This window comes from Ranitomeya variabilis, chromosome 4, assembly GCF_051348905.1.
Source record: "Ranitomeya variabilis isolate aRanVar5 chromosome 4, aRanVar5.hap1, whole genome shotgun sequence".
In the NCBI taxonomy this organism is placed as follows: domain Eukaryota; kingdom Metazoa; phylum Chordata; class Amphibia; order Anura; family Dendrobatidae; genus Ranitomeya; species Ranitomeya variabilis.
In genome coordinates this window covers 628175567-628199309 of record NC_135235.1, presented here as the reverse complement: position 1 = coordinate 628199309, position 23743 = coordinate 628175567, and the positions used below count along the sequence as shown (strand labels likewise).

The 23743-nt window shown below is 47.4% G+C and overlaps 1 protein-coding gene across 7 annotated transcripts in view; it reads right to left on the bottom strand.

The window, feature by feature from the left end:
• Window positions 1-23743, bottom strand: part of QTGAL (queuosine-tRNA galactosyltransferase) — a 190225-nt gene that overhangs the window by 103877 nt on the left and 62605 nt on the right. For 3 of the 7 annotated variants that reach the window (XM_077253589.1, XM_077253590.1, XM_077253592.1), the window contains one exon: window positions 9983-10078. The exons of 1 other annotated variant lie outside the window; for it this stretch is intronic. In XM_077253589.1, the coding sequence (XP_077109704.1) occupies window positions 9983-10078 (96 nt within the window). Of the gene's footprint in view, window positions 1-9982; window positions 10079-11148; window positions 11278-11297; window positions 11317-23743 lie in introns of those variants that run through there. 3 more of the 7 variants (XM_077253596.1, XM_077253595.1, XM_077253593.1) reach the window with 3 other exon arrangements.

Here is a 23743-nt window from a genome sequence, read left to right as displayed (position 1 = left end):
TTCCATACGTCGTGCACTGGATGCGTCGGTATTTGGCGGGCCGTCGTATCGAAAAAACGTTCAAGGGAACGTTTTTTCGTACGTTGTGTCCTGCATTTTTTACTATGCATGCTCGGCCGGAACACCACCCCCTCCTCCCTGGGACTTTACAATGGGCAGCGGACGCGTTGAAACACTACGTCCGCTGCTCACGTCACTCACAAATTCACAAACTTCCGTCGGTACGTCGCACCGACGCTTGGCAACGGCCGAGTACCGACGGAAATGTGAAAGAAGCCCAAGTCTTCATTGACTACCCAGCCCAACTATGAGTAGATGAGGGATAGACAACCACAAAACAGTCACTAGTAAAGATGGAAACTTGGCACAAATAGCCATCTTTATACCAAGTGGGAACCAAGTAAACAGGCATCAGTAGAGTTCTATGATATGGGAACGGTCACAGCCATGAGCGTCACCCAAATTTTGATCCACTATCACAACCAGACATACGGAAAAAAAAAAAAGTGACAGTATCACAGATCATCAGATTGTAAGCAACAGCTCAGCAGACCATATCACACATGTAGGGGGCTGTAGATCACTGTGGTTCAATTCCTTGCGCAGTCGCTCCATAGGTGGTGGGCAGTGATCGTTTGCTTGTATTTCGCCGACCCTTAAGCTAATCTCAGCATCTGGATGTCATATGTGAGCGCTGATCCACCAGTGAAATAATATGGTGGAGGCAAAGACAGAAGTCATGACATACAGCTCTGCAGAATGAGGTCACCCGGCTGACCAATAACAGTGCCAGCGTCAACATCCTGCACCCCAAGTGTCAGCGTCATTATCCTGCACCCCAAGTGTCGGCGTCAACATCCTGCACCCCAAGTGTCGGCGTCAACATCCTGCACCCCAAGTGTCAGCGTCATTATCCTGTACCCCAAGTGTCAGCGTCATTGTCCGGTACCCCAAGTGTCAGCGTCAACATCCTGCACCCCAAGTGTCAGCGTCAACATCCTGCACCCCAAGTGTCAGCGTCATTATCCTGCACCCCAAGTGTCAGTGCCATTATCCTGCACCCCAAGTGTCAGCGCCATTATCCTGTACCCCAAGTGTTAGCGCCATTATCCTGTACCCCAAGTGTCAGCGTCATTATTCTGTACCCCAAGTGTCAGTGTCATTATCCTGTACCCCAAGTGTCAGTGCCATTATCCTGTACCCCAAGTGTCAGTGTCATTATCCTGTACCCCAAGTGTCAGTGCCATTATCCTGTACCCCAAGTGTCCAATGATGGAGGGGTCCGCGCTCATTATGTATTAGTGTGAGGACGGTCGGCGTTATCATCCGGGGACTTTCCATCATCTTGTAACAGATTAATAAACCGCAGTCCCGTCCGCTCCTTCCTCTTTCTGACCAACCAGCTGCAAAAGTACTTCCCATTACCCAAAATAGGAGAATGGGGCAACTCTGGATATAGAAATGCCGGACACGGACATTAGATTTGTCACGTAGATATAGAAGGTGCGTGATGTACCCCAAGGTTGACTTCAACAGGAGATGACCAACGGGTTATGGATTTCACTTTGTGCTGGTTTATAAAAAAAACAAACAAACACAACACACAACACCCACATTGGTGGGTATAAAAGGATGTGAGTAATGGATGACACCCCCAGACCTCATAGCTACTAATTTCTCAGAAGTAGACACCACCCCTTTAAGTGAAGCTCCCGCTGATCAGTCATTTAATCTCAGGTTTAATCACCAACCTTTGCCCTTGACAAAGCAAGTGGCCTTGTGCAAGACAGGATGGAAAAGACCACCCAACATGCCACCATGGGCACTGCAATGCTCTTGGGGAAACAAGAAAAGCCATCCATCTATGGGCCCAGGGAAAGCTGGGTAATGGCCATGCCTCCCGTGGGCCCAGGGAAAGCTGGGTAATGGCCATGCCTCCCGTGGGACCAGAGAATGCTGGGTAATGGCCATGCCTCCCGTGGGACCAGAGAATGCTGGGTAATGGCCATGCCTCCCGTGGGCCCAGAGAAAGCTGGGAAAGCAGGGCGGGCCCTGGGAAAGCAGGGTAATGGCCATGCCTCCCGGGGACCCTGGGAAAGCTGGGTAATGCCCATGCCTCCCGTGCTGCGTAATGGAGATATCCTTGAGCACTGGGAAAGCTGGGTGATGGCCATGCTCCTGTGAGCACTGGGAAAGCTGGGTAAGGCCATGCCCCTGCAAAAGCTGAGTAGTGGCCAAGCGTCTATGGACACTGGCCATGCCCCGTGAGAACTGGGAAAAGCTGGATAATGGCCATGCCCTGGGTGGGCACTGGGAAAGCTGGATAATGGCCATGCTCCTGTGGGTACAGATAGAAGCTTCACAATACAGAATTTGTAGAAATCTGTGTGACTGGATCAAAGTCTATGGAGACGCTGAAGGGGTTAATACATCCCCCTTTATATATTTTTAGTGAGTGGGGGTACAGGATCACAAGAGGGACTTTGTTAGAGGGTGTGGGTCCACAGCCCCCTCTTGTAGCGCTGTCACCCAGCCGTGCTGACAGGAAGCAGTTACCGCCTTGCGTCTCAGCCGGCCCACGTGCAGCAGGCCCGGCCGGCCGACCACAGAGCGGCCTCTGTTCCCCTCGTAATTGTCAACATCTGCTCTACAGAGATCAGATGGGTGAGGAGAAAACAAAATATACACAGAGCCCCCGCTCTCCGAGGAACCGCACGCGTCCGGAAAACTGCGCACTGAACCAAGGAGAAGGGAGCACGGCAAGACGACAAACCTGTGTCCGCAAGATCATAAAATGTAGAAGAAAGGTGGGATCCCTGACAAAGTGTGGGTAACCTGTGCCTGCTCATATACTAGCACTATACCGTGCCCCCCATACACTACACAAATAGCGCCATACAGTGCTCACATGCTACACAAATAGCGCCATACAGTGCTCACATTCTACACATAATGGCACGATACAGTATCCACGTGCTACACAAATTGCGCCATACAGTGCTCGCACGCTACACAAATAGCGCCATACAGTAACCATGTTACACAAATCGCGCCACACAGTGCTCACATGTTACACATATTGGTGCCACACAGTGCTCACATTCTATACATAATAGTGCCATACAGTGCCCACATGCTACACATAATAGCGCCATACAGTGCCCACGTGCTACACATAATAGCGCCATACAGTGCCCACGTGCTACAGAACTAGCACCATACAATACCCACATGCTACTCAAAAAGCGCCATACAGTGCCCACTTGATACACACAACGGTGCCATACAGTGCCCACATGCTACACATAATAGGGCCATACAGTACCCACATGCTACACAAATAGCACCATAAAGTAACCACGTTACACAAAGTGTCATAAAGTGCTCACATTTTACATATAAATAGCATCATACAGTACACAAATAGCGCCAGTGCCCACAGGTTACACAAATAGTGCCATATAGTGCTCACGTTACATATAAATAGCGCCATACAGTGCTCACATGCTACATCTAATAGTGCCATACAGTGCCCACATGCTAAACAAATAGCGCCATACAGTGCCCACAGGTTACACAAATAGAGCCATATAGTACTCTCGTGATACATATAAATAGCTCCATACAGTGCCCACACGCTACACAAATACCGCCATACAGTGCTCACTTGATACACATAATGGTGCCATACAGTGCTCACATGCTACACATAATGGCGCCATACAGTGCTCACATGCTACACATAATGGCGCCATACAGTAATCACATGCTACACATAATGGCGCCATACAGTGCCCACATGCTACAAATAGCACCATAAAGTACCCACATGCTAACACAAATAGCGCCATACAGTGCCCACATGCTAACACAAATAGCGCCAGTGCCCACTTGATACACAATGCCATATAGTGCCCACATGCTACACATAATGGCATCATACAATACCCACATGCTACACAAATAGCGCCATACAGTGCCCACATGTACACAAATAGTGCTATAAACTGCTCACATACTACACATAATAGCGCCATACAGTGCCAACTTGCTACACATAATAGCGCCATACAGTGTCCACTTGCTACACATAATAGCACCATACAGTGCCCACATGTTACACAAATAGTACAATAAAGTGCTCACATGCTACATATAAATAGCATCATACAGTACCCACATGCAACACAAATAGCACCATACAGTAACCACGTTACACCAAGTGCCATATAGTGCTCACATGCTACATATAAATATCTATCATACAGTACCTACATGCTACACAAATAGCGCCAGTGCCCACAGGTTACACAAATAGCGCCATATAGTACTCTCATGCTACATATAAATAGCGCCATACAGTGCCCACATGCTACATATAAATAGCGCCATACAGTGCCCACATGCTACATATAAATAGTGCCATACAGTGCCCACATACCATTCTTTATTCACTTAATGTGTTATCCACACAGGACAACCATGTCCAGTTTTAGCGTAGAGATGTCATGGAGGGGGAGAATCTACTACTTATTACCTGGGGTGTAGTACCTCTAATATGCTGCTGCTACTCCGTAGGGTCTAGCTATGCCCACTGGCATCCCTACAGTTAGAAATGTGGACCACCAAAATTAAGAATAAGGGTTGTCTAATAGGGAACCGAGGTGGATAACATGAAGGGGCGAGTTAGCACTACAATGGTGGTGTAGATCACTGGGGGAATATGGGGATTAGCAATGTCTGCAGGTGTTCCCGAGTGTCACAGGAATGTCTTTGGTCTCTTGTCATTTCTATAGCAGCGAGTCTCCCCCCCACCACCACCATCCCGCTCCCAACACACCGAGTCTGCAGCACGGAAGTGCTCCTTGTTCACCAACACTCGCCACATTTCCTCTAAGAAGATGAAAAGCGACGCGCCTCATTTCTCCTGAAGAGCTGAAATATCTCTGTTTGCTTAATGGGATGAGACTTGAGGGCCGGGATCACGATGGGCCTCACGGATGGCCAAGCACGCAGCACTTTTCTAAAGAACTGGGCTGACTGCTTCCTTGTCCATTGTTTCAAACATTTCAGGAGGGTGCAGGATAGCAGATTCAGAAAATGGAACATTCAAACACCTGTTTGATGAGGGCATCAAGGAGGAGTGCACTCGTCTCACCAGTGATGATTGACTAACCACCACTTGGACTAATACCCAAGAAGACCTCGCAACTTAAGAATATTGTTGGCATAACAGGTATGGCAACACACGTAACAGATAGGCTACAAAAATCCGACAACTGAAAATCAGTCCCAAGGTGGGCTTGTACTACTATGCAAGGAGGCCCCAGGCCAATTAAATAGGACATCAGTGGTGGACTGGGTCTCATTCTCAAGGAGGTCAAAGCCACCTAAGAGGACCTTGGCGGTATACTTCTTGGTGCAATACCCAAGGGGGCCCAAGACACCTAGGAGGACATCAGAGCTGTTAGGCTTGGTATAATACCCAAGACACCCCAATACACTGAAGAGTAAATCAAAAGGTATAAAAAGGTATAGGCACAATTGGCAGATTGGTTGCCAAAAATTGTACAACTGAAAATCAGTCAGGAGGAGACTTGGCCCAATACACAAGAAGGCCTCAGGCCAGCCTAAGAGGACATCAGTGGTGGATTGGGCCTCATACCCAAAGAAGTTCCAAACCAACTAAGAGGACATCAAAGGCAGGATACAGAAGATGGTTTGCTATTACAGCTTCTTGTCTAAATAATCCTCTAGGAGAGAGATTTGAGCGGAATACTGTTGGGGCTTGTGAGATTCACCAGAGCCGAGCTCAGGTCAACAAACTCTTCTCAAGAGCTGGCCAAGATAGAAAAGCCGCCATTCGGTTCTAGAAGAAACGCGATAATGTGACTCCTCTGCGCCTTGTCTCATCTTAGCACAGAGGAGACGCTCGTCTTATCAGGAGATTAGAAGACCTTGTGGGTTTATTCCTTCAGATGTTGACCGTCAGACGAGAAGTTTCATTTCCTGATCTTACTACGTTTCCCGGGCCGGGTACTTAAGGCTGGTCTTAAAAGGAGGATGTTGTAAGTGGATCCTCTTCAGGCTGGTTGTTGGATTCGACTGCGGATATTAATGTAGGTTAACCCCATAATGAACGGTGATGGATTTAGGTAGGAAGGAAGTGTCCAGAATTGGAAACAAATGTCCGAGCGGGGGGGGGGCGGGGGGATGGGGAATATGTGAGCCAAATTCCACGTGGGCCACTAATCAGGACTTGATGTTACAAAGTTAAGGAGTCTGCCATTCTAAGCGGTCCCAGATACTGTAATAGGTTTTCTAATAGGCTGAACACGTTATCAATACCCATCGGCCTGCTGGTCCCCTAAACTAAACCCTTTCAGCCTCCTGACTCCATTACCTTCAGACTACTGGCCCCATTATTAAAATCCATCAAGTCTGCTGGCCTTATTACCAAAATCTCCAGTCTGCTGGTCTCCTAACCAATGCTATCCAGGCCTGCTAGTCCCATTACCAAAGCCTAATGGCTGCATTAGCAAAGTCCTCCAGCCTTTTGGCCCTCATCACCAAAAACCCTCAAACCTGAGGGTGCATTACCAAAACACTAGAGGTTATATGAACCAAGCACCTGGCAGTTCAGGCTGTTGGCCCCAATGATATAGCCTTCTGGATACACTTCCAGCCTTAGTATTTTAGCCTCCTAACCCAAATTCCAAGGGTTGTACCGATGAAGGATCATTGCCCAACAATGATCCTCTTCACTCCACACTATCCAGCAGTGACAGGAAGCTTTTCCCATGATGATCCATTAACATCTGGATTTCCGTGTCTTTCGAGAATTCCTAAGTGTGGAACGGAGAGAGGAATTCATTCCACAGTGAATCAGAGATGTTTGGCAGGAGTGGTCCCTATTTATCTGCTAATTAAAGGGGTGTAGTCATTAGCAATGCTGCGCACGTCCAGAGAAGCGCTGATTGACAACATGTCTTGTGCGCCGAGTGTCAGCATTGAACTAGTTAACCGTTTCCCTGGCCTGGTGCCACCCAAAGCAGGAATTGTTTTTGCCAAAATCTTCTCCAGCTCACCCTTGGCACCGGGCCGACTAACAAGTCCTCTCCAAGCCTGGCCTGAATGATGATGACGAGAGCCACAATATAGTGCCGAGCACTGGAAACTGGGACAGGGAGAAGAGGGAAGGCTGGGAGGGGATACTGCCTTTCCCAAACCCTCCAAGAAAGGAGAAGGGCCCCAGGCACTCAGAAGGTCATCAATGTCAAAGTGAAGGAAGAACCTGTCTTCCTCCCGGGTTCTGCCTAAGTTGCCTATGGGAATCCGCAAGGGGCCGTGGACTGCAGTTTGGCACCGCTCTGAACCAGTCAGGGTTGGTCAATCTGAGCAGCATTTACAATGGATGAGGATGGTAAAAGGCAGGTGAAGAAGGGTCGGGGTTTCCCATGGGCTCCAGTTGGCAGGAAAGATGGGTTTTCACTGAATTGTGATACTGTCCCAGGAGAGATGTTTCATAACATAAGCCAAGTGAACACACCTGACCCCCATCCCTCCGCGCACTCTCGACACGCACGATCCCTCTCCTCGCACTCTCGACACGCACAATCCCAATCTGTGCACTCTCGACACGCACAATCCCAATCCGCGCACTCTCGACATGCACAATCCCAATCCGCGCTCTCGACACGCACAATCCCCCTCCGCGCACTCTCGACACGCACAATCCCAATCCGGGCTCTCGACACGCACAATCTCCCTCCTCGCACTATCGACACGCACAATCCCCCTCCGCGCACTCTCGACACGCACAATCCCAATCCGCGCTCTCGACACGCACAATCTCCCTCCTCGCACTCTCGACACGCACAATCCCCCTCCGCGCACTCTCGACACGCACAATCCCAATCCGGGCTCTCGACACGCACAATCCCCCTGCGTGCACTCTAAACATGCACAATCCCAATCCGCGCTCTCGACACGCACAATCTCCCTCCTCGCACTCTCGACACGCACAATCCCCCTCCGCGCACTCTCGACACGCACGATCCCAATCCGCGCACTCTCGACACGCACAATCCCCCTCCTCGTACTCTCGACACACACAATCCCACTCCGCATACTCCAGATCTCCCCAGCAATCCCGATAAGACTCAAACTCTTGATGAACCAGATGGTTCCACACACCCTACTGGAGCTTATTAATTAATTATAATGACCTCGGCCTTATTAAAGTTCATACACCTCACTATATGATGCAGGAACTCTCAGTGCTCCGACCTGCAGCCGAGCTTCTGCTTATACACAACAGCCAATCAGAAGAAGCAGAGCTGCAGTACAAAACATGGGGGTGGGTGTTGAACTTCGGAAGGGATACAAAGTGAAGATCAGACTACACGAGACTCCCACAGACTAAGTCACAGACATAAATAGGCATGATTGATTGGAGAAGAGCTGCAGTGTAAAGCAAAGTCTATCCAGGCAACAGCACAAGCCTCTGAAAGGACAAAATATATTTTGGAGGACTTTCCAAAATGTATAGGCGGGGGAATGCCCAGGGACCCAAAATCTACTGCTGATTAGCCTGAATATAAAAAGTACGGTAGTCTCTTTGCAATTATATTGGTTTCAAACCAGCAGTGTAAAGAATGGAGGATTTCAGCCACACTTCATATAACAGCAGGTTTAGAATAAAAGATTGGGCAATCTGACAATTCTGTAACAGAGGGTGTCCCTTTAAAAAAACAAAACAAAATGAAAAATCTGCAGAATCTTTCTCGCTGCTTCCTTTTGTCACATTTGCGTTTCATCTGGTTTCTATCTGTAAGGTCAGAACCTCATCTGTGGAGAACCCAGCCGCTGTGCCCGGCCCCCTGCACCATGTCTGTTCCTGGCACACTTATCGTAACGGGTGGTTTCGATATCAATCATAGGTGAATTCAAGATCCGAAATTAAGAAAACTTCTGCAACTTTCTATTCTACTTGACGCTGTGCCTCAAGACATCATTGTCAAGACCTCTGCTTGCTGTGAATATATCCACATCGTGACCCCATACTTCTCACAGCTGAAGGTTTGTGCCCATTGTTACCAGTCTAAACAATCCTAAACATCAGCAGCACAGGATTGTCCAGACTGGATTCATTGTAACAAACCCTCAGCTGCGAGAAGTATTAGGTTTGGAACATTCAGCGACCCAGTATGACCCATCGGCCCATTACTAGTGATCACCAGCCACTAATCCGGATAACCTGATACGTCTCTATACATTAATTCTGCCCCCTCCTTTCTGCGGCCCCCTAAACCGAGCATTAGCCAGGAGACTGACCGCATTACAGATGCTGCTGCCAGACGGACAGCAACATGTGGATGCAGGGGCGGAGGAGGAGTGGGCTCGGCCCCCTCTGGAGGGACAGGACCGGCATCAAAGGCCAAGAGACCGACCACAAAAGCTGCACCTGTCTCCAACCTGTAACGCTTAATCCGGGGGGCATTTACAGGAAACTAGGAAGCCCCCTGATGGTAACGGAAGGCGAGGTGGGGCTGCAGGTTTCCCATGGGCTGCGCACAGTGGGAACAATGTGGATATCACAGAAGAATTCTGATAGTGACCCAAAGGGAAGCTTTATAATGTGTGGCTAAATGAACACACAAGATCCCTGCTCAACCCAAGATCCACGCTCCACCTGAGGCGCAAGATCCCCGCGCCATCCGAGGCGCAAGATCCCGGCTCAATTCAAGATCCCCGCTCAACCTGAGGCGCAAGATCCCCGCTCAACCTAAGAAATTGAACAGCGGCAAGGAGGAAAATCTGCTCTTCTGCAATGACAGTAAACTTAACAAGAATTTCTGGACGCCGGATGATTGGAATTTCATTCCCTACATGCCACTATACCCTCTCCCAGTCTTGTACCGTAACATTCAGCCGTCCGCTATAATATAGGAACTGAATTGTGGTAGTGTAAAATCATCACCTGTGAGAGGAGCTGATTGGACGTCAGACTGTTGATCCACCGGGTATAACGTTCTGTAGCATCAGATGGTTCCCGGCTCACCCGACATCCAATAATCTGTGGGGAAGAAAAAGGGTAATGTAGTGTATGTACACAGTGACTGCACCAGCAGAATAGTGAGTGCAGCTCTGGAGTATAATACAGGATGTAACTAAGGATCAGTACAGGATAAGTAATGTAATGTATGTACACAGTGACTGCACCAGCAGAATAGTGAGTGCAGCTCTGGAGTATAATACAGGAGGTAACTCAGGATCAGTACAGGATAAGTAATGTAATGTATGTACACAGTGACTGCACCAGCAGAATAGTGAGTGCAGCTCTGGGGTAGAATACAGGATGTAACTCAGGATCAGTACAGGATAAGTAATGTAATGTATGTACACAGTGACTGTACCAGCAGAATAGTGAGTGCAGCTCTGAGTATAATACAGGATGTAACTAAGGATCAGTACAGGATCAGTAATGTAATGTATGTACACAGTGACTCCACCAGCAGAATAGTGAGTGCAGCTCTGGAGTATAATACAGGATGTAACTCAGGATCAGTACAGGATAAGTAATGTAATGTATGAACACAGTGACTGCACCAGCAGAATAGTGAGTGCAGCTCTGGAGTATAATACAGGATGTAACTCAGGATCAGTACGGGATAAGTAATGTAATGTATGTACACAGTGACTGCACCAGCAGAATAGTGGGTGCAGCTCTGGAGTATAATACAGGATGTAACTCAGGATCAGTACAGGATAAGTAATGTAATGTATGTACACAGTGACAGCACTAGCAGAATAGTGAGTGCAGCTCTGGGGTATAATATGGGAGGTGACTCAGGATCAGTACAGGCTCAGGGTTAGCAGAGAAGGTATTCAGGATTTGGGCTTGTGGTGTAGACAGGAGCCACGTCAGTGCGATGAGTAATAACAGGGATGATGCGTATGTACAGGAGGAATGCATGAAATGGCACAAATTACCCCCAAGCTCCTCCACTAATAGATCAAAACGTTGTAACAAATTACGGCCTTTCACTTTTCCTGTAGGAATGTGAGCGTAGAACGGATTATTTGTATATACCCCAGAGATCAATCATGTCCTCCCATACAGTATAATGTAACATTATATCTCACTTTGCCAAACTTGTAGGCACTAAGCAAGGAATCAAGATGCAGTTTCGAAAATCATTTTCAAGATCTCTGCTTGTTGTCAGTGAATGGCAGAGAGAAAATCTCACCATGACCCATTACTTCTTGCCTAAATCATCTACATCAGGACAAACCTGTCTCCTCTGCTGCCCATAGTGACCAATCAGAGCTCAGCTTACATGTCTTAAACTGATCCTTTAAAATGAAAGCTGTACAGCAATTAGTTGCTATGGGCAACAAGACCCATCTTACTGATATAGCGAGTCTTAGTAAATGAGGATCAGGATGAAGGCCCTTGTTGCTGGTAGCAACCAATCAACAAGCAGCTTTCATTTTTGATGAGCAGTTTAAGAAATGGAAGATGCACTTTGATTGGTCGCTATGGGCAACAAGGGCGGTCCCACTAGTAGACCATTTGTTATGGATAAGGCCTAAAATATATTAGAAATCATATAGTAGGGCAGGGTGAATCCGTATACAAGTGCTTCTCACAAAATTAGAATATCAACAAAAAGTTAATTTATTTCAGTTCAATACAAAAAGTGAAACTCATATAGAGTCATTACACAGAGTGATCTATTTCAAGTGTTTATTTCTGTTAATGTTGATGATTATGGCTTACAGCCAATGAAAACCCAAAAGTCATTATCTCAGTAAATTAGAATACTTTATAACACCACCTTGAAAAATTATTTTAACCCCTTCATGACCCAGCCTATTTTGACCTTAATGACCTTGCCGGTTTTTGCAATTCTGACCAATGTCCCTTTATGAGGTAATAACTCAGGAACGCTTCAACGGATCCTAGCGGTTCTGAGACTGTTTTTTCATGACATATTGGGCTTCATGTTAGTGGTAAATTTAGGTCGATAATTTCTGAGTTTATTTGTGAAAAAAACGGAAATCTGGCGAAAATTTTGAAAATTTTGCAATTTTCACATTTTTAATTTTTATTCTGTTAAACCAGAGAGTTATGTGACACAAAATAGTTAATAAATAACATTTCCCACATGTCTACTTTACATCAGCACAATTCTGGAAACATAACTTCCTAGCAAAAAAAAAGTTTATGGGTTAAAATTTGACCAGTGATTTTTCATTTTTACAACAAAATTTACAAAACCATTTTTTTTAGGGACCACCTCACATTTGAAGTCAGTTTGAGGGGTCTATATGGCTGAAAATACCCCAAAGTGACACCATTCTAAAAACTCAAGGTGCTCAAAACCACATTCAATAAATTTATTAACCCTTCAGGTGTTTCACAGCAGCAGAAGCAACATGGAAGAAAAAATGAACATTTAACTTTTTAGTCACAAAAATGATCTTTTAGCAACAATTTTTTTATTTTCCCAAGGGTAAAAGGAGAAACTGGACCACGAACGTTGTTGTCCAATTTGTCCTGAGTATGCTGATACCTCATATGTGGGGGTAAACCACTGTTTGGGCGCACGGCAGGGCTCGGAAGGGAAGGAGCGCCATTTGACTTTTTGAATGAAAAATTGGCTCCAATCTTTAGCGGACACCATGTCGCGTTTGGAGAGCCCCCGTGTGCCTAAACATTGGAGCTCCCCCACAAGTGACCCCATTTTGGAAACTAGACGCTCCAAGGAACTTATCTAGAAGCATAGTGAGCACTTTAAACCCCCAGGTGCTTCACAAATTGATCTGTAAAAATGAAAAAGTACTTTTTTTTTTTTTCACAAAAAAATTATTTTAGCCTCAATGTTTTCATATTCACATGGGCAACAGGATAAAATGGATCCTAAAATTTGTTGGGCAATTTCTCCTGAGTACACCGATACCTCACATGTGGGGGTAAACCACTGTTTGGGCACATGGTAAGGCTCGGAAGGGAAGGAGCGCCATTTGACTTTTTGAATGAAAAATTATCTCCATCGTTAGCGGACACTATGTCGCGTTTGGAAAGCCCCTGTGTGCCTAAACATTAGAGCTCCCCCACAAGTGAGCCCATTTTGGAAACTAGACCCCCCAAGGAACTTATCTAGATGTGTAGTGAGCACTTAGAACCCCCAAGTGCTTCATAGAAGTTCACAACGCAGAGCCGTGAAAATAAAAAATAATTTTTCATTCCTCGAAAATTATGTTTTAGCAAGCAATTTTTTATTTTCGCAAGAGTAACAGGAGAAATTGGACCCCAATAGTTGTTGTCCAGTTTGTCCTGAGTACGCTGGTACCCCATATGTGGGGGTAAACCACTGTTTGGGCACACATTAGGGCTCGGAAGGGAAGCAGTGACGTTTTGAAATGCAGATTTGATGGAATGGTCTGCGGGTGTCACGTTGCATTTGTGGAGCCCCTGATGTGCCTAAACAGTAGAAACCCCCCACAAGTGACCCCATTTTGGAAACTAGACCCCCCAAGGAACTTATCTAGATGTGTGGTGAGCACTTTGATCCCCCAAGTGCTTCACAGAAGTTTATAACACAGAGCCGTGAAAATAAAAAATAATTTTTCATTCCTCTAAAATTATGTTTTAGCAAGCAATTGTTTTATTTTCGCAAGGGTAACAGGAGAAATTGGACCCCAATAATTGTTGCCCAGTTTGTCCTGAGTATGCTGGTACCCCATATGTGGGGGTAAACCACTGTTTGGGCGCACGTCGGGGCTCGGAAGGGAGGGAGCACCGTTTGACTTTTTGAACGCAAGATTGGCTGGAACCAATGGTGGCGCCATGTTGCGTTTGGAGACCCCTGATGTGCCTAAACAGTGGAAACCCCTCAATTCTAACTCCAACACTAACCCCAACACACCCCTAACCCTAATCCCAACTCTAGCCATAACCCTAATCACAACCCTAACCCCAACACACCCGTAACCACAACCCTAACCCTAATCCCAACCCTAACCCTAATCACAACCCTAACCACAACTTTAACCCCAACACACCCCTAACCCTAACCATAACCCTATCCACAAGCCTATTCTTAACCCTATTTCCAACCCTAGCCTTAATTCCAACCCTAACTCTAATTCCAACCCTAAGGCTATGTGCCCACGTTGCGGATTCGTGTGAGATTTTTCTGCATCATTTTTGAAAAATCCGCAGGTAAAAGGCACTGTGTTTTACCTGCGGATTTACCGCGGATTTCCAGCGTTTTTTATGCGGATTTCACCTGCGGATTCCTATTGAGGAACAGGTGTAAAACGCTGCAAAATCCGCACAAAGAATTGACATGCTGCGGAAAATACAACGCAGCATTTCCGCGAGGTATTTTCTGCACCATGGGCACAGCGGATTTGGTTTTCCATAGGTTTACATGGTACTGTAAACCTGATGGAACACTGCTACGAATCCGCAGCGGCCAATCCGCTGCGGATCCGCAGCCAAATCCGCACCGTGTGCACATAGCCTAATTCTAACGCTAACCCTAGTTCTAACCCTACCCCTTAACCCTAGTTCTAACCCTAGTGGAAAAAAAAAATATTTTTTTTATTTTATTATTGTCCCTACCTATGGGGGTGATAAAGGGGGGGGGTTCATTTACTATTTTTTTTATTTTGATCACTGTGATAGGTTTTATCACAGTGATCAAAATGTACATGGAACGAATCTGCCGGCCGATTCGGCGGGCGCACTGCGCATGCGCCCGCCATTTTAGAAGATGGCGGCGCCCAGGGAGAAGACGGACGGACTCCGGGAGGATCGGCAAGTATGAGGGGGTGGATCGGAGCACAGGGGGGGTGGATCGGAGCACGGGGGGGAGCGGACAGGAGGACGGGGGGGAGCGGACAGGCGGACGGAGGGGAGTACGGGACAGAACGGAGGACTGGGGAGGAAATCGGTGGCGGTGGGGGGGCAGATCTGGATTTCCAGCCATGGCCGATGATATTGCAGCATCGGCCATGGCTGGATTGCAATATTTCACCATTTTCATAGGTGAAATATTGCAAATTGCTCTGATTGGCTGTTGAAAGTGCAACAGCCAATCAGAGCGATCGTAGCCACGTGGGGGCAAAGCCACCCCCCCCGGGCTAAAGTACATCTCCCCCTGTCTCTGCAGATCGGGTGAAATTGGCGTTAACCCTTTCACCCGATCTGCAGGGACGCGATCATTCCATGACGCCACATAGGCGTCACAGGTCGGATTGGCACCGACTTTCATGACGCCTACGTGGCGTCATGGGTCGGGAAGGGGTTAAAATCCGAAATGTTGGCCTGCTGAAATGTATGTTCAGTAAATGCACTCAATACTTGGTTGAGGCTCCATTTGCATCAATTACTGCATCAATGTGGTGTGGCATGGAGGCGAACAGCCTGTGGCACTGCTGAGGTGTTATGGAAGCCCAGGTTGCTTTGATAGGAGCCTTCAGCTCGTCTGCATTGTTGGGTCTGGTGTCTCATCTTCCTCTCGACCAGTGGCGTAACTACAAAGTTATGGGCCCCGATGCGAACTTTCAAATGGGCCCCCCCCTCACCATGCCAAAATATTATCCACCCAAATTCACATTTTCCCTATTTATTTCACACACTATAGCTTTATTGCAAAGTTGTATAGTGTGACCTCAGTGGCATAACTATCTGGTGCCCCATCCTGGTATATATTTGTCCCTCGTACTGCCATTGTTATGTAATGTATAAAAGAAAATACCGTAAACCATTATACTCTTCATGGGCTTACATAGAAGTCATGGGGATCCATATAAGTAGTATAATGCACCCCTACGGTCCTCTATATAATATACTGCACAGTTCATAGTCATCCATATAGTATAATACACTCCCCATAGTCCTCCATATAGTATTTTACACTCCTCAGTCCTCTATATAGTAGAATACACTCCTCAGAGTCCTCCATATAGCATAATACACTCCTCATAGTGATCCATATAGTATAATACACTGCTCAGTCCTCCATATAGTATAATACACTCCTCAGTCCTCCATATAGTATAATATAGTCCACATAGTGCTCCATATAGCATAATGCACCGCCATAGTGATCCATGTTGTAAAATTCACTTCCCATAGTATAATGCACCCCATAGTTCTTCATATAGTATAATGTATTCCCCATAGTCCTCGATACAATATAATGCAGCCCACATATAGTATAATGCAGCCACCCCACAAAAGTATAATGCAGCCCCGCCATACAATATTATGCAACACCCATAGAATAAAATGCAGCGCCTCCATACAAGGGCTGCGAGAAAGACATGGGCAAATTGTGACTAGGGGGCAGGGGAGAAGGACACAAGGGGGCTAGGGGAGACCGGCACAAGGGTGACACAGGGGGGCTAGGGAGCAAGGATCACAGGCACAAGGGGACACATGGGGGCTAGGAGGCAGGGGAGAAGGGCACAAGGGGACTAGTGGGCAAGGGAGTCACACAAGGGGACACAGGGACTAGTGGGCCAGGGAGACTGACACAAGGGGACACACAGGGACACAGGCACTAGTGGGCCAGGGAGACTGACACAAGGGGACAAGGGAGACTGACAAGGGGACACACGAGGTCTAGTGGGCAAGGGAGACTGACAAGGGACACAAGCACAAGGGAGACAGGCACAAGGGGACACAGGGACTAGTGGGCAAGGGAGACTGACGCAAGGGGACAAGGGACAAGCACAAGGGCGACAGGCACAAGGGGACTCATGGGGACTAGAAGGAAGGAGAGAAAGGCACAAGGGGGCAAGGGAGACAGGCACAAGAGGGCACAACGGGACTCCGAGGGCAGAGTAGATAGGGACGCACAAAGAGACGGGGCTGCAGGGTGACAGGGGAAGACGGGGGGAAGGACTTGGGAGCAGGGAAGAAGGGGCACAGGGATTACGAGGACAGGGTAGATGGGGAACACACGGTGAGAAAGGGGACAGGGGAGATGAGAGCAGGGCAGACAGGTCACTCAGGGACAAGGGGCAGGGAATGCATGGGGGTGCAGGAGGACTGAGGGCATGGGAGATGGGGAGCATTGGGGGACCAGAGGAGGAGGGACAAGGTGCGGACGGGGGCCCGGAGGAGCACAATGACCTGAACCTGGGGACCTACGAGGACATGGGGCACGGGAGAGCAGGGCGAAAACGGGGCTGGGGTCACAGGGGGCCATGGAGGCGACACACGGGCAGCAGACACACCTCACTACCGCTGCTCCCGTACACCTCCGTGTTCCGACCCTCCACATGGCTAAGCCGCTGCGGCATCCCCCTCAGCTCCAGAGCCGCCTGTTCCCGGTCCCAGCAGCCACCACAGGCTCCGCCAATATGGCGGCCGCCATCACCTGTGCAGATGCTGCACTGCCTGGGCCCCGCACACAGCGGGTGCGCGATGAAGTAACGTCATCGTGCACCCACAGTGTCAGAGGCAAATGATGGGAGAGGGAGAGTCAGCTGACGCTCTCTCCTCCATCATTGCTTTGAACTGTATTGGTGTCATAGACACCAGTATAGTTCACTGCGGCAGCAGGAGGCGGGTGCCTCTGACCTCCCGGGCCCCTGACCTGCCAGACCTGGTCGCAGCAGCGACCGCTGCAACCGTGGTAGCTTCGCCCCTGCTCTTGACAATACCACAAAGATTCACTATGGGGTTAAGGTCAGATGAGTTTGGTGGCCAATCAAGCACAGTGATACTGTTGTTTTTAAACCAGGTATTGGTACTTTTTGCAGTGTGGACAGGGGTCAAGTCCTGCTGGAAAATGAAACTTCCATCTCCAAAAAGCTTGTCGTTAGAGGGAAGCATGAAGTGCTCTAAAACTTCCTGGTAGATGGCTGCGCTGACTTTGGTCTTGATAAAACACAGTGGACCTACACCAGCAGAAGACATGGCTCCCCGAACCATCACTGATTGTGGAAACTTCACACTAGACCTCAAGCAGCTTGGTTTGGGGCCTCTCCACTCTTCCTCCAGACTCTGGGACCTTGATTTCCAAATGAAATGCAAAATTTACTTTCATCTGAAAACAACACCTTGGACCACTGAGCAACGGTCCAGTTTTTTTTCTCCTTGGCCCAGGTAAGAGGCTTCTGGCATTGTCTATTGGTCATGAGTGGCTTGACACAAGGAATGGGACACTTGTAGCCCATGTCCTGGATACGTCTGTGTGTGATGGCTCTTGAAGAAATGACTCCAGATTCCAGCAGCAGTCCACTCCTAGTGAATCTTTCCCAAATTTTTGAATGGCCTTTTCTTAACAATCCTTTCAAGGCTGCGGTTATCCCAGTTGCATGTGTACCTTTTTCTACCACACTTTTTCCTTCCACTCAGCTTTCCATTAATATGCTTGGATACATCACTCTGAACAGCCATCTTCTTTAGCAATGACCTTTTGTGGCTTACCCTCCTTGTGGAGTGTGTCAGTGACTGCCTTCTGGACATGTCAAGTCAGCAGTCTTCCCCATGATAGTGGAGCCTACTGGAACAGTCTAAGGGACCTTTTTAAACACTTAGGAAGCCTTTGCAGGTGTTTTTTAATTATTCTAGTTTCCTGAGATAATGACTTTTGGGTTTTCATTGGCTGTAAGTCATAATCATCAACAGAAGTAAACACTTGAAATAGATCACTATCTGTGTAATGACTATATAATATAGGAGTTTCACTTTTTGTATTGAGGAACTGAAATAAATTAACTTTTAGATGATATTCTAATTTTGTGAGAAGCACCTGTACATATATGTCAATATTGGAGGAGAGAGACATGGCCGACCATCCCGACTATGGGCAGTCGTGATGTGACACATCTAGTAATGTCATCTGTCCACACCAGGGCAGCGCCAAATCATTAGGGAGTCCTCAGTAATTGAATAATCCGGCCACAGTGAAGGGTTTTCTAGTTTTCCTCCATTACAGGGCTAATGGAATTAGGAAGCCGATGACTGATGGGTGCAGGACTACATGCCGAGCTTCCCGTACTCCGATAAGGAGGAACTGTGTGATACAAACATATCAACACGTGCTCCAGGGAAAGGCTGAAACATACAGCACCTCCGACTGAGCTCCAAGGGACGGCCAAAACAAACAGCTTCTCCAACTGAGTTCCAGGGGAATGACAAAAACAGCCCCTTCGACTGAGCTCCAGGAGAAGGCTAAAACTAACAGCCCCTCAGGCTGTGCTCCAGGGGGGAGCCAAAATAGACAGTCCCTCCAACTGAGCTCCAGGGGAAGGCTGAAACAAACAGCCCCTCCGACTGAGATATAAGAGAAGGCTGAAACAAACAGCCCCTCCGACTGAGCTCCAGGGGAAGGCCGAAACAAACAGCCCCTCTGACTAAGCTCCAGGGGAAGGCCAAAACAGACAGCCCCTCCGACAGATATAAGAAGGCCGAAACAAACAGCCACTCCAACTGAGCTCGAGGGTAAGGCCGAAACAAACAGCCCCCCCCCCCCCCCCCGACTGAGCTCCAGGGGAAGGCCGAAACAAACAGCCCCCCCCCCCCCCCCCCCGACTGAGCTCCAGGGGAAGGCCGAAACAAACAGCCCCTCCGACTGAGCTCCAGGGGAAGGCAGAAACAAACAGCGCCTTCGACAGATATAAGAGAAGGCCAAAACAAACAGCCCCTCCGAGTGAGCTCGAGGGGAAGGCCGAAACAAACAGCCCCTCCGATTGAGCTCGAGGGGAAGGCCGAAACAAACAGCCCCTCCGAGTGAGCTCGAGGGGAAGGCCGAAACAAACAGCCCCTCCGAGTGAGCTCGAGGGGAAGGCCGAAACAAACAGCCCCTCCGACTGAGCTCCAGGGGAAGGCCGGAACAAACAGCCCATCCGACTGAGCTCCAGGAGAAGGCCGAAACAAACAGCCCCTCCAAACTGAGATCCAGAGGAAGGCCGGAACAAACAGCCCCTCCGACTGAGCTCCAGGGGAAGGCCGGAACAAACGGTCTCTCCGGCTGAGATATAAGAGAAGGCAGAAACAAATAGCCCCTCTGTTTCTGTTTCTACCTTCCCTATATATCAACCAGAGGGGCTATTTGTTTCTGCCTTCACCTGGAGCTCAGTCGGAGGGACAGTTTGCTTCAGCCTTCCCCTGGAGCAGTCGGAGGGGCCGTTTGTTTCTGTTTCTACCTTTCCCTATATCTCAGCCAACGGCCCCTCCAGCTGAGCTCCAGGTGAAGGCAGAAACAAATAGCCCCTCCAGCTGAGATACAGGGGAAGGCCCCACCAGCCGAGCGCTAGGGAAGGGGGTCTATATTATAGCATAGAACCTTAAAAAAAAGTACGGGTATGCTAATATGAGGTTGAATCCATCACCATTCCCTAGATTTGGCCACACAACTAAAGCCTCGTCTTATTGAGGTAGGTGAGACTTAAAGGGAACCTGTCACCTGAATTTGGCGGGTCCTTTTTTTTGGTCATATGGGCGGTGTTTTCCGGTCTTTTATTAACCCCTTTCTTTCCCGCTGGCCGCACGCTGGTCGTGAAATTGACTTGACGTTGATTCGCTTTCCTCCCTAGTTAACGCGTGCGCAAAGCAATCTTGCCTTGCGCACGCGCAGTATGCTTTGCCCAACTGCGGGCAAAGCCAAAAACCATTAGTGCGCATGCGCCGGCGCACTATGTCCCGGAAGTATTTTGCTGTGTTTTCGGCTTTGCCCGCAGTTGGGCAAAGCATACTGCGCGTGCGCAAGGCAAGATTGCTATGCGCACGCGTTAACTAGGGAGGAAAGCGAATCAACGTCAAGTCAATTTCGACCAGCGGGAAAGAAAGGGGTTAATAAAAGACCCGAAAACACCGCCCATATGACCCAAAAAATGACCCGCCAAATTCAGGTGACAGGTTCCCTTTAAAGAAAAAAAAAAAAAAAAACATATGGCTAATTTCAAAATAAAAAACAGCACCACACATATTTACAGGTTGCATGTGGCATTATTCACTACAATGGAGCAGAGCTGCAATACCAGCCACTTGTGGTGGTGGTTGTGTAATCTAGGACAGCCCTTTTTGAAAGATGCTAGGATTTTACTAGGTGCTAGTATTTAGCATCGATCAGAATACATAAGTGCCTAAATACCAAATATTCTAGATTAGATGTGCTCTTCAGTCGAAAGCCCAAAAATAAACCAAAAACATTTGCTGTCATTACTTATTTTTGCTCCTTGATCTTCTGTGTCCGCATTAATTGGCATTTTTAGAGACTAAAGTAAATTTGTTAAAATATTTTTAAGAAAAACTTTTTGTTGCATACTGTTCCTTTAAGAGTCAGTGTGCATGCGCTGACATTACTGGGATAGTTGTGGTGTCCGCTTGTGATGTGCTGCAGAAAACAAGACGCCGAAACCCCAGGAATTTTTATTTGTCATATGTTGGTTTTTGCCGCTTCCTTCACCTCCAGCCGGCACAGCGCGCTCACTTCTAATTGAATTGTAATTAAACGTGGGGGAATGCAGGACAGATGTGTGGGGGGAGTCACCGTATATGACCGGCCAGGAATACACAACAGGGTATACAGCATCTCGGATCACATGAGCCAATATATACATTGTGTGTGCATAAAGTACATCGTAGATGTGTAATCCATACGCTGTGTACATAAAGGTCATGTACATAAGTATGTGTATAATAGTCGTGTAAGCACCGCATGCAAATGTATGTACTTATGTATGTGTACAATATGAATGTATGGACCCATAGACGCGCGGTTTCTAGCGCGAAACGGCCGTTGTCTCACCCTGCACACTCCTGTTACTGTTTCACTCCCCCGAGCCGTGAAGTTGTGTCTTCGTATGCTTCAATAAAGGAAACTTTGACTTCAGGATCGGTGAGTGCTGCCGCGTTTGTTCTATGTTCTTTTACAATATGAATGTATGTATACGAGTATGTGTAATGTATGCAGTATAATGGTATGCACATGTATGTGGAATTTACATAGTATTAATGTGTGTATGAGTGTGCACAGGATGAATGTATGTGCATGAGTATGTGTAGAGTATGAATCTGAGTATACGAGTAGTATGAATATACGGTAAGTATACTGTGCAAATTACAAATACATGTGCATCCGCTCATACTGCACGCATTACTTATACACATTCATACTGTATACATTCCACACACGTGCATCCCCTCATATTGCACACATCACTCATATACATATATTCATACTGTATATATTCCACACGTGCATCCCCTCATATTGCACACATTACTCACATTCATACTGTACACATCACATATTCATACTGTATGCCTTCCACACATGTGCATCCCCTCATATTGCACACATTAATCACATTCATACTGTACACACATTCATACTGTATACCTTCCACACATGTGCATCCCCTGATATTGCACACATTACTCATTCATACTGTACACATCACATATATTCATACTGTATACCTTCCACGCACATGTGCATCCCCTCATATTGCACACATTACTCATGTTCATACTGTACACATCACATATATTCATACTGTATGCCTTCCACACACGTGCATCCCCTCATATTGCACACGACTCATACATATATTCATACTGTATACCTTCCACGCACATGTGCATCCCCTCATATTGCACACATTACTCATGCACATTCATGCTGTATACATCACATATATTCACAGTATACAATCCACAAGTGTACACACCCTCATACTGTCCACATTACACATACTCATACATTCATACTCTACACATTCTTGTGTATACATTCATACTGTGCAGATTACACCTACATGTGCATACCCTCATACTGTACACGTTGTGTGTGCAGTATAAATAGGTGTATGAGTAATGTGTGCAGTATGAGGGTATGCAAACCTATGTGTAATATGTACAGTGGGATGTGTGTTCTACAGGCGTTATACCTGTAGCAGGTGACCCCTGCACTGCCGTATGTACAGTAAGATATATGACGTTCATGCAGATCTTACTTAATATCTGCGCGTTTCCTTCCTATTTCTGGGTAATAGATTTCCTCTTTCTGCCACATGCACGTCTCTGGAGATGAATTATAACAGTGATCAGATTATTATAGCTCCGCCATATATGTCACTGCAGTACATAGGAAGTACTGTCTGTCCTGGCACTGGTGGGGATCACCATTTACTAGATCACCGGTTTCTGACCAATCTCAGAGTACTGGCCATATTGGTTGTCACCACATTTCCAGGGAACATAGCAGATGTCACCTCCAGGACAGACGGGATCTGTTTTCAGTGAGGACGCACTCCTCTGGGTACTGGACATAGGAGTATGGGAAAGCAAGAGTCAGTGGGCATAAGCAGTGTACATTGTACAAGTTCCCATCACAAATGGTGGAGAACACGGGCAGCCACACTGTTATGTACACTGAAATCCTGTAACCCAAGCTGCTGGTCCAGACGTAATTCTGGAGGGGGAAGGTAGGGGCCTGGAAGTTTCTCATGGTCGATAAACTGGGGGCATTTCAAAGCAAGAACCCGCATCCATAGTCCTTAGCAAGGGCCTGCACTTGTAAAGAGACAAGGGATCGGAGGAGTCCAAACAACAGGCAACACCAAAGGATCATGTAAGGATGGGTTCTTGTGCCAAGTGGGCTTCATGGCAGGCCGTGGTCTGTTCTGCAACTCACTAGTGGATTATATTTGTATTCCAAATCAATATCTCTGCTTGTATTAAGTGAGTGGAAACATTCTCATT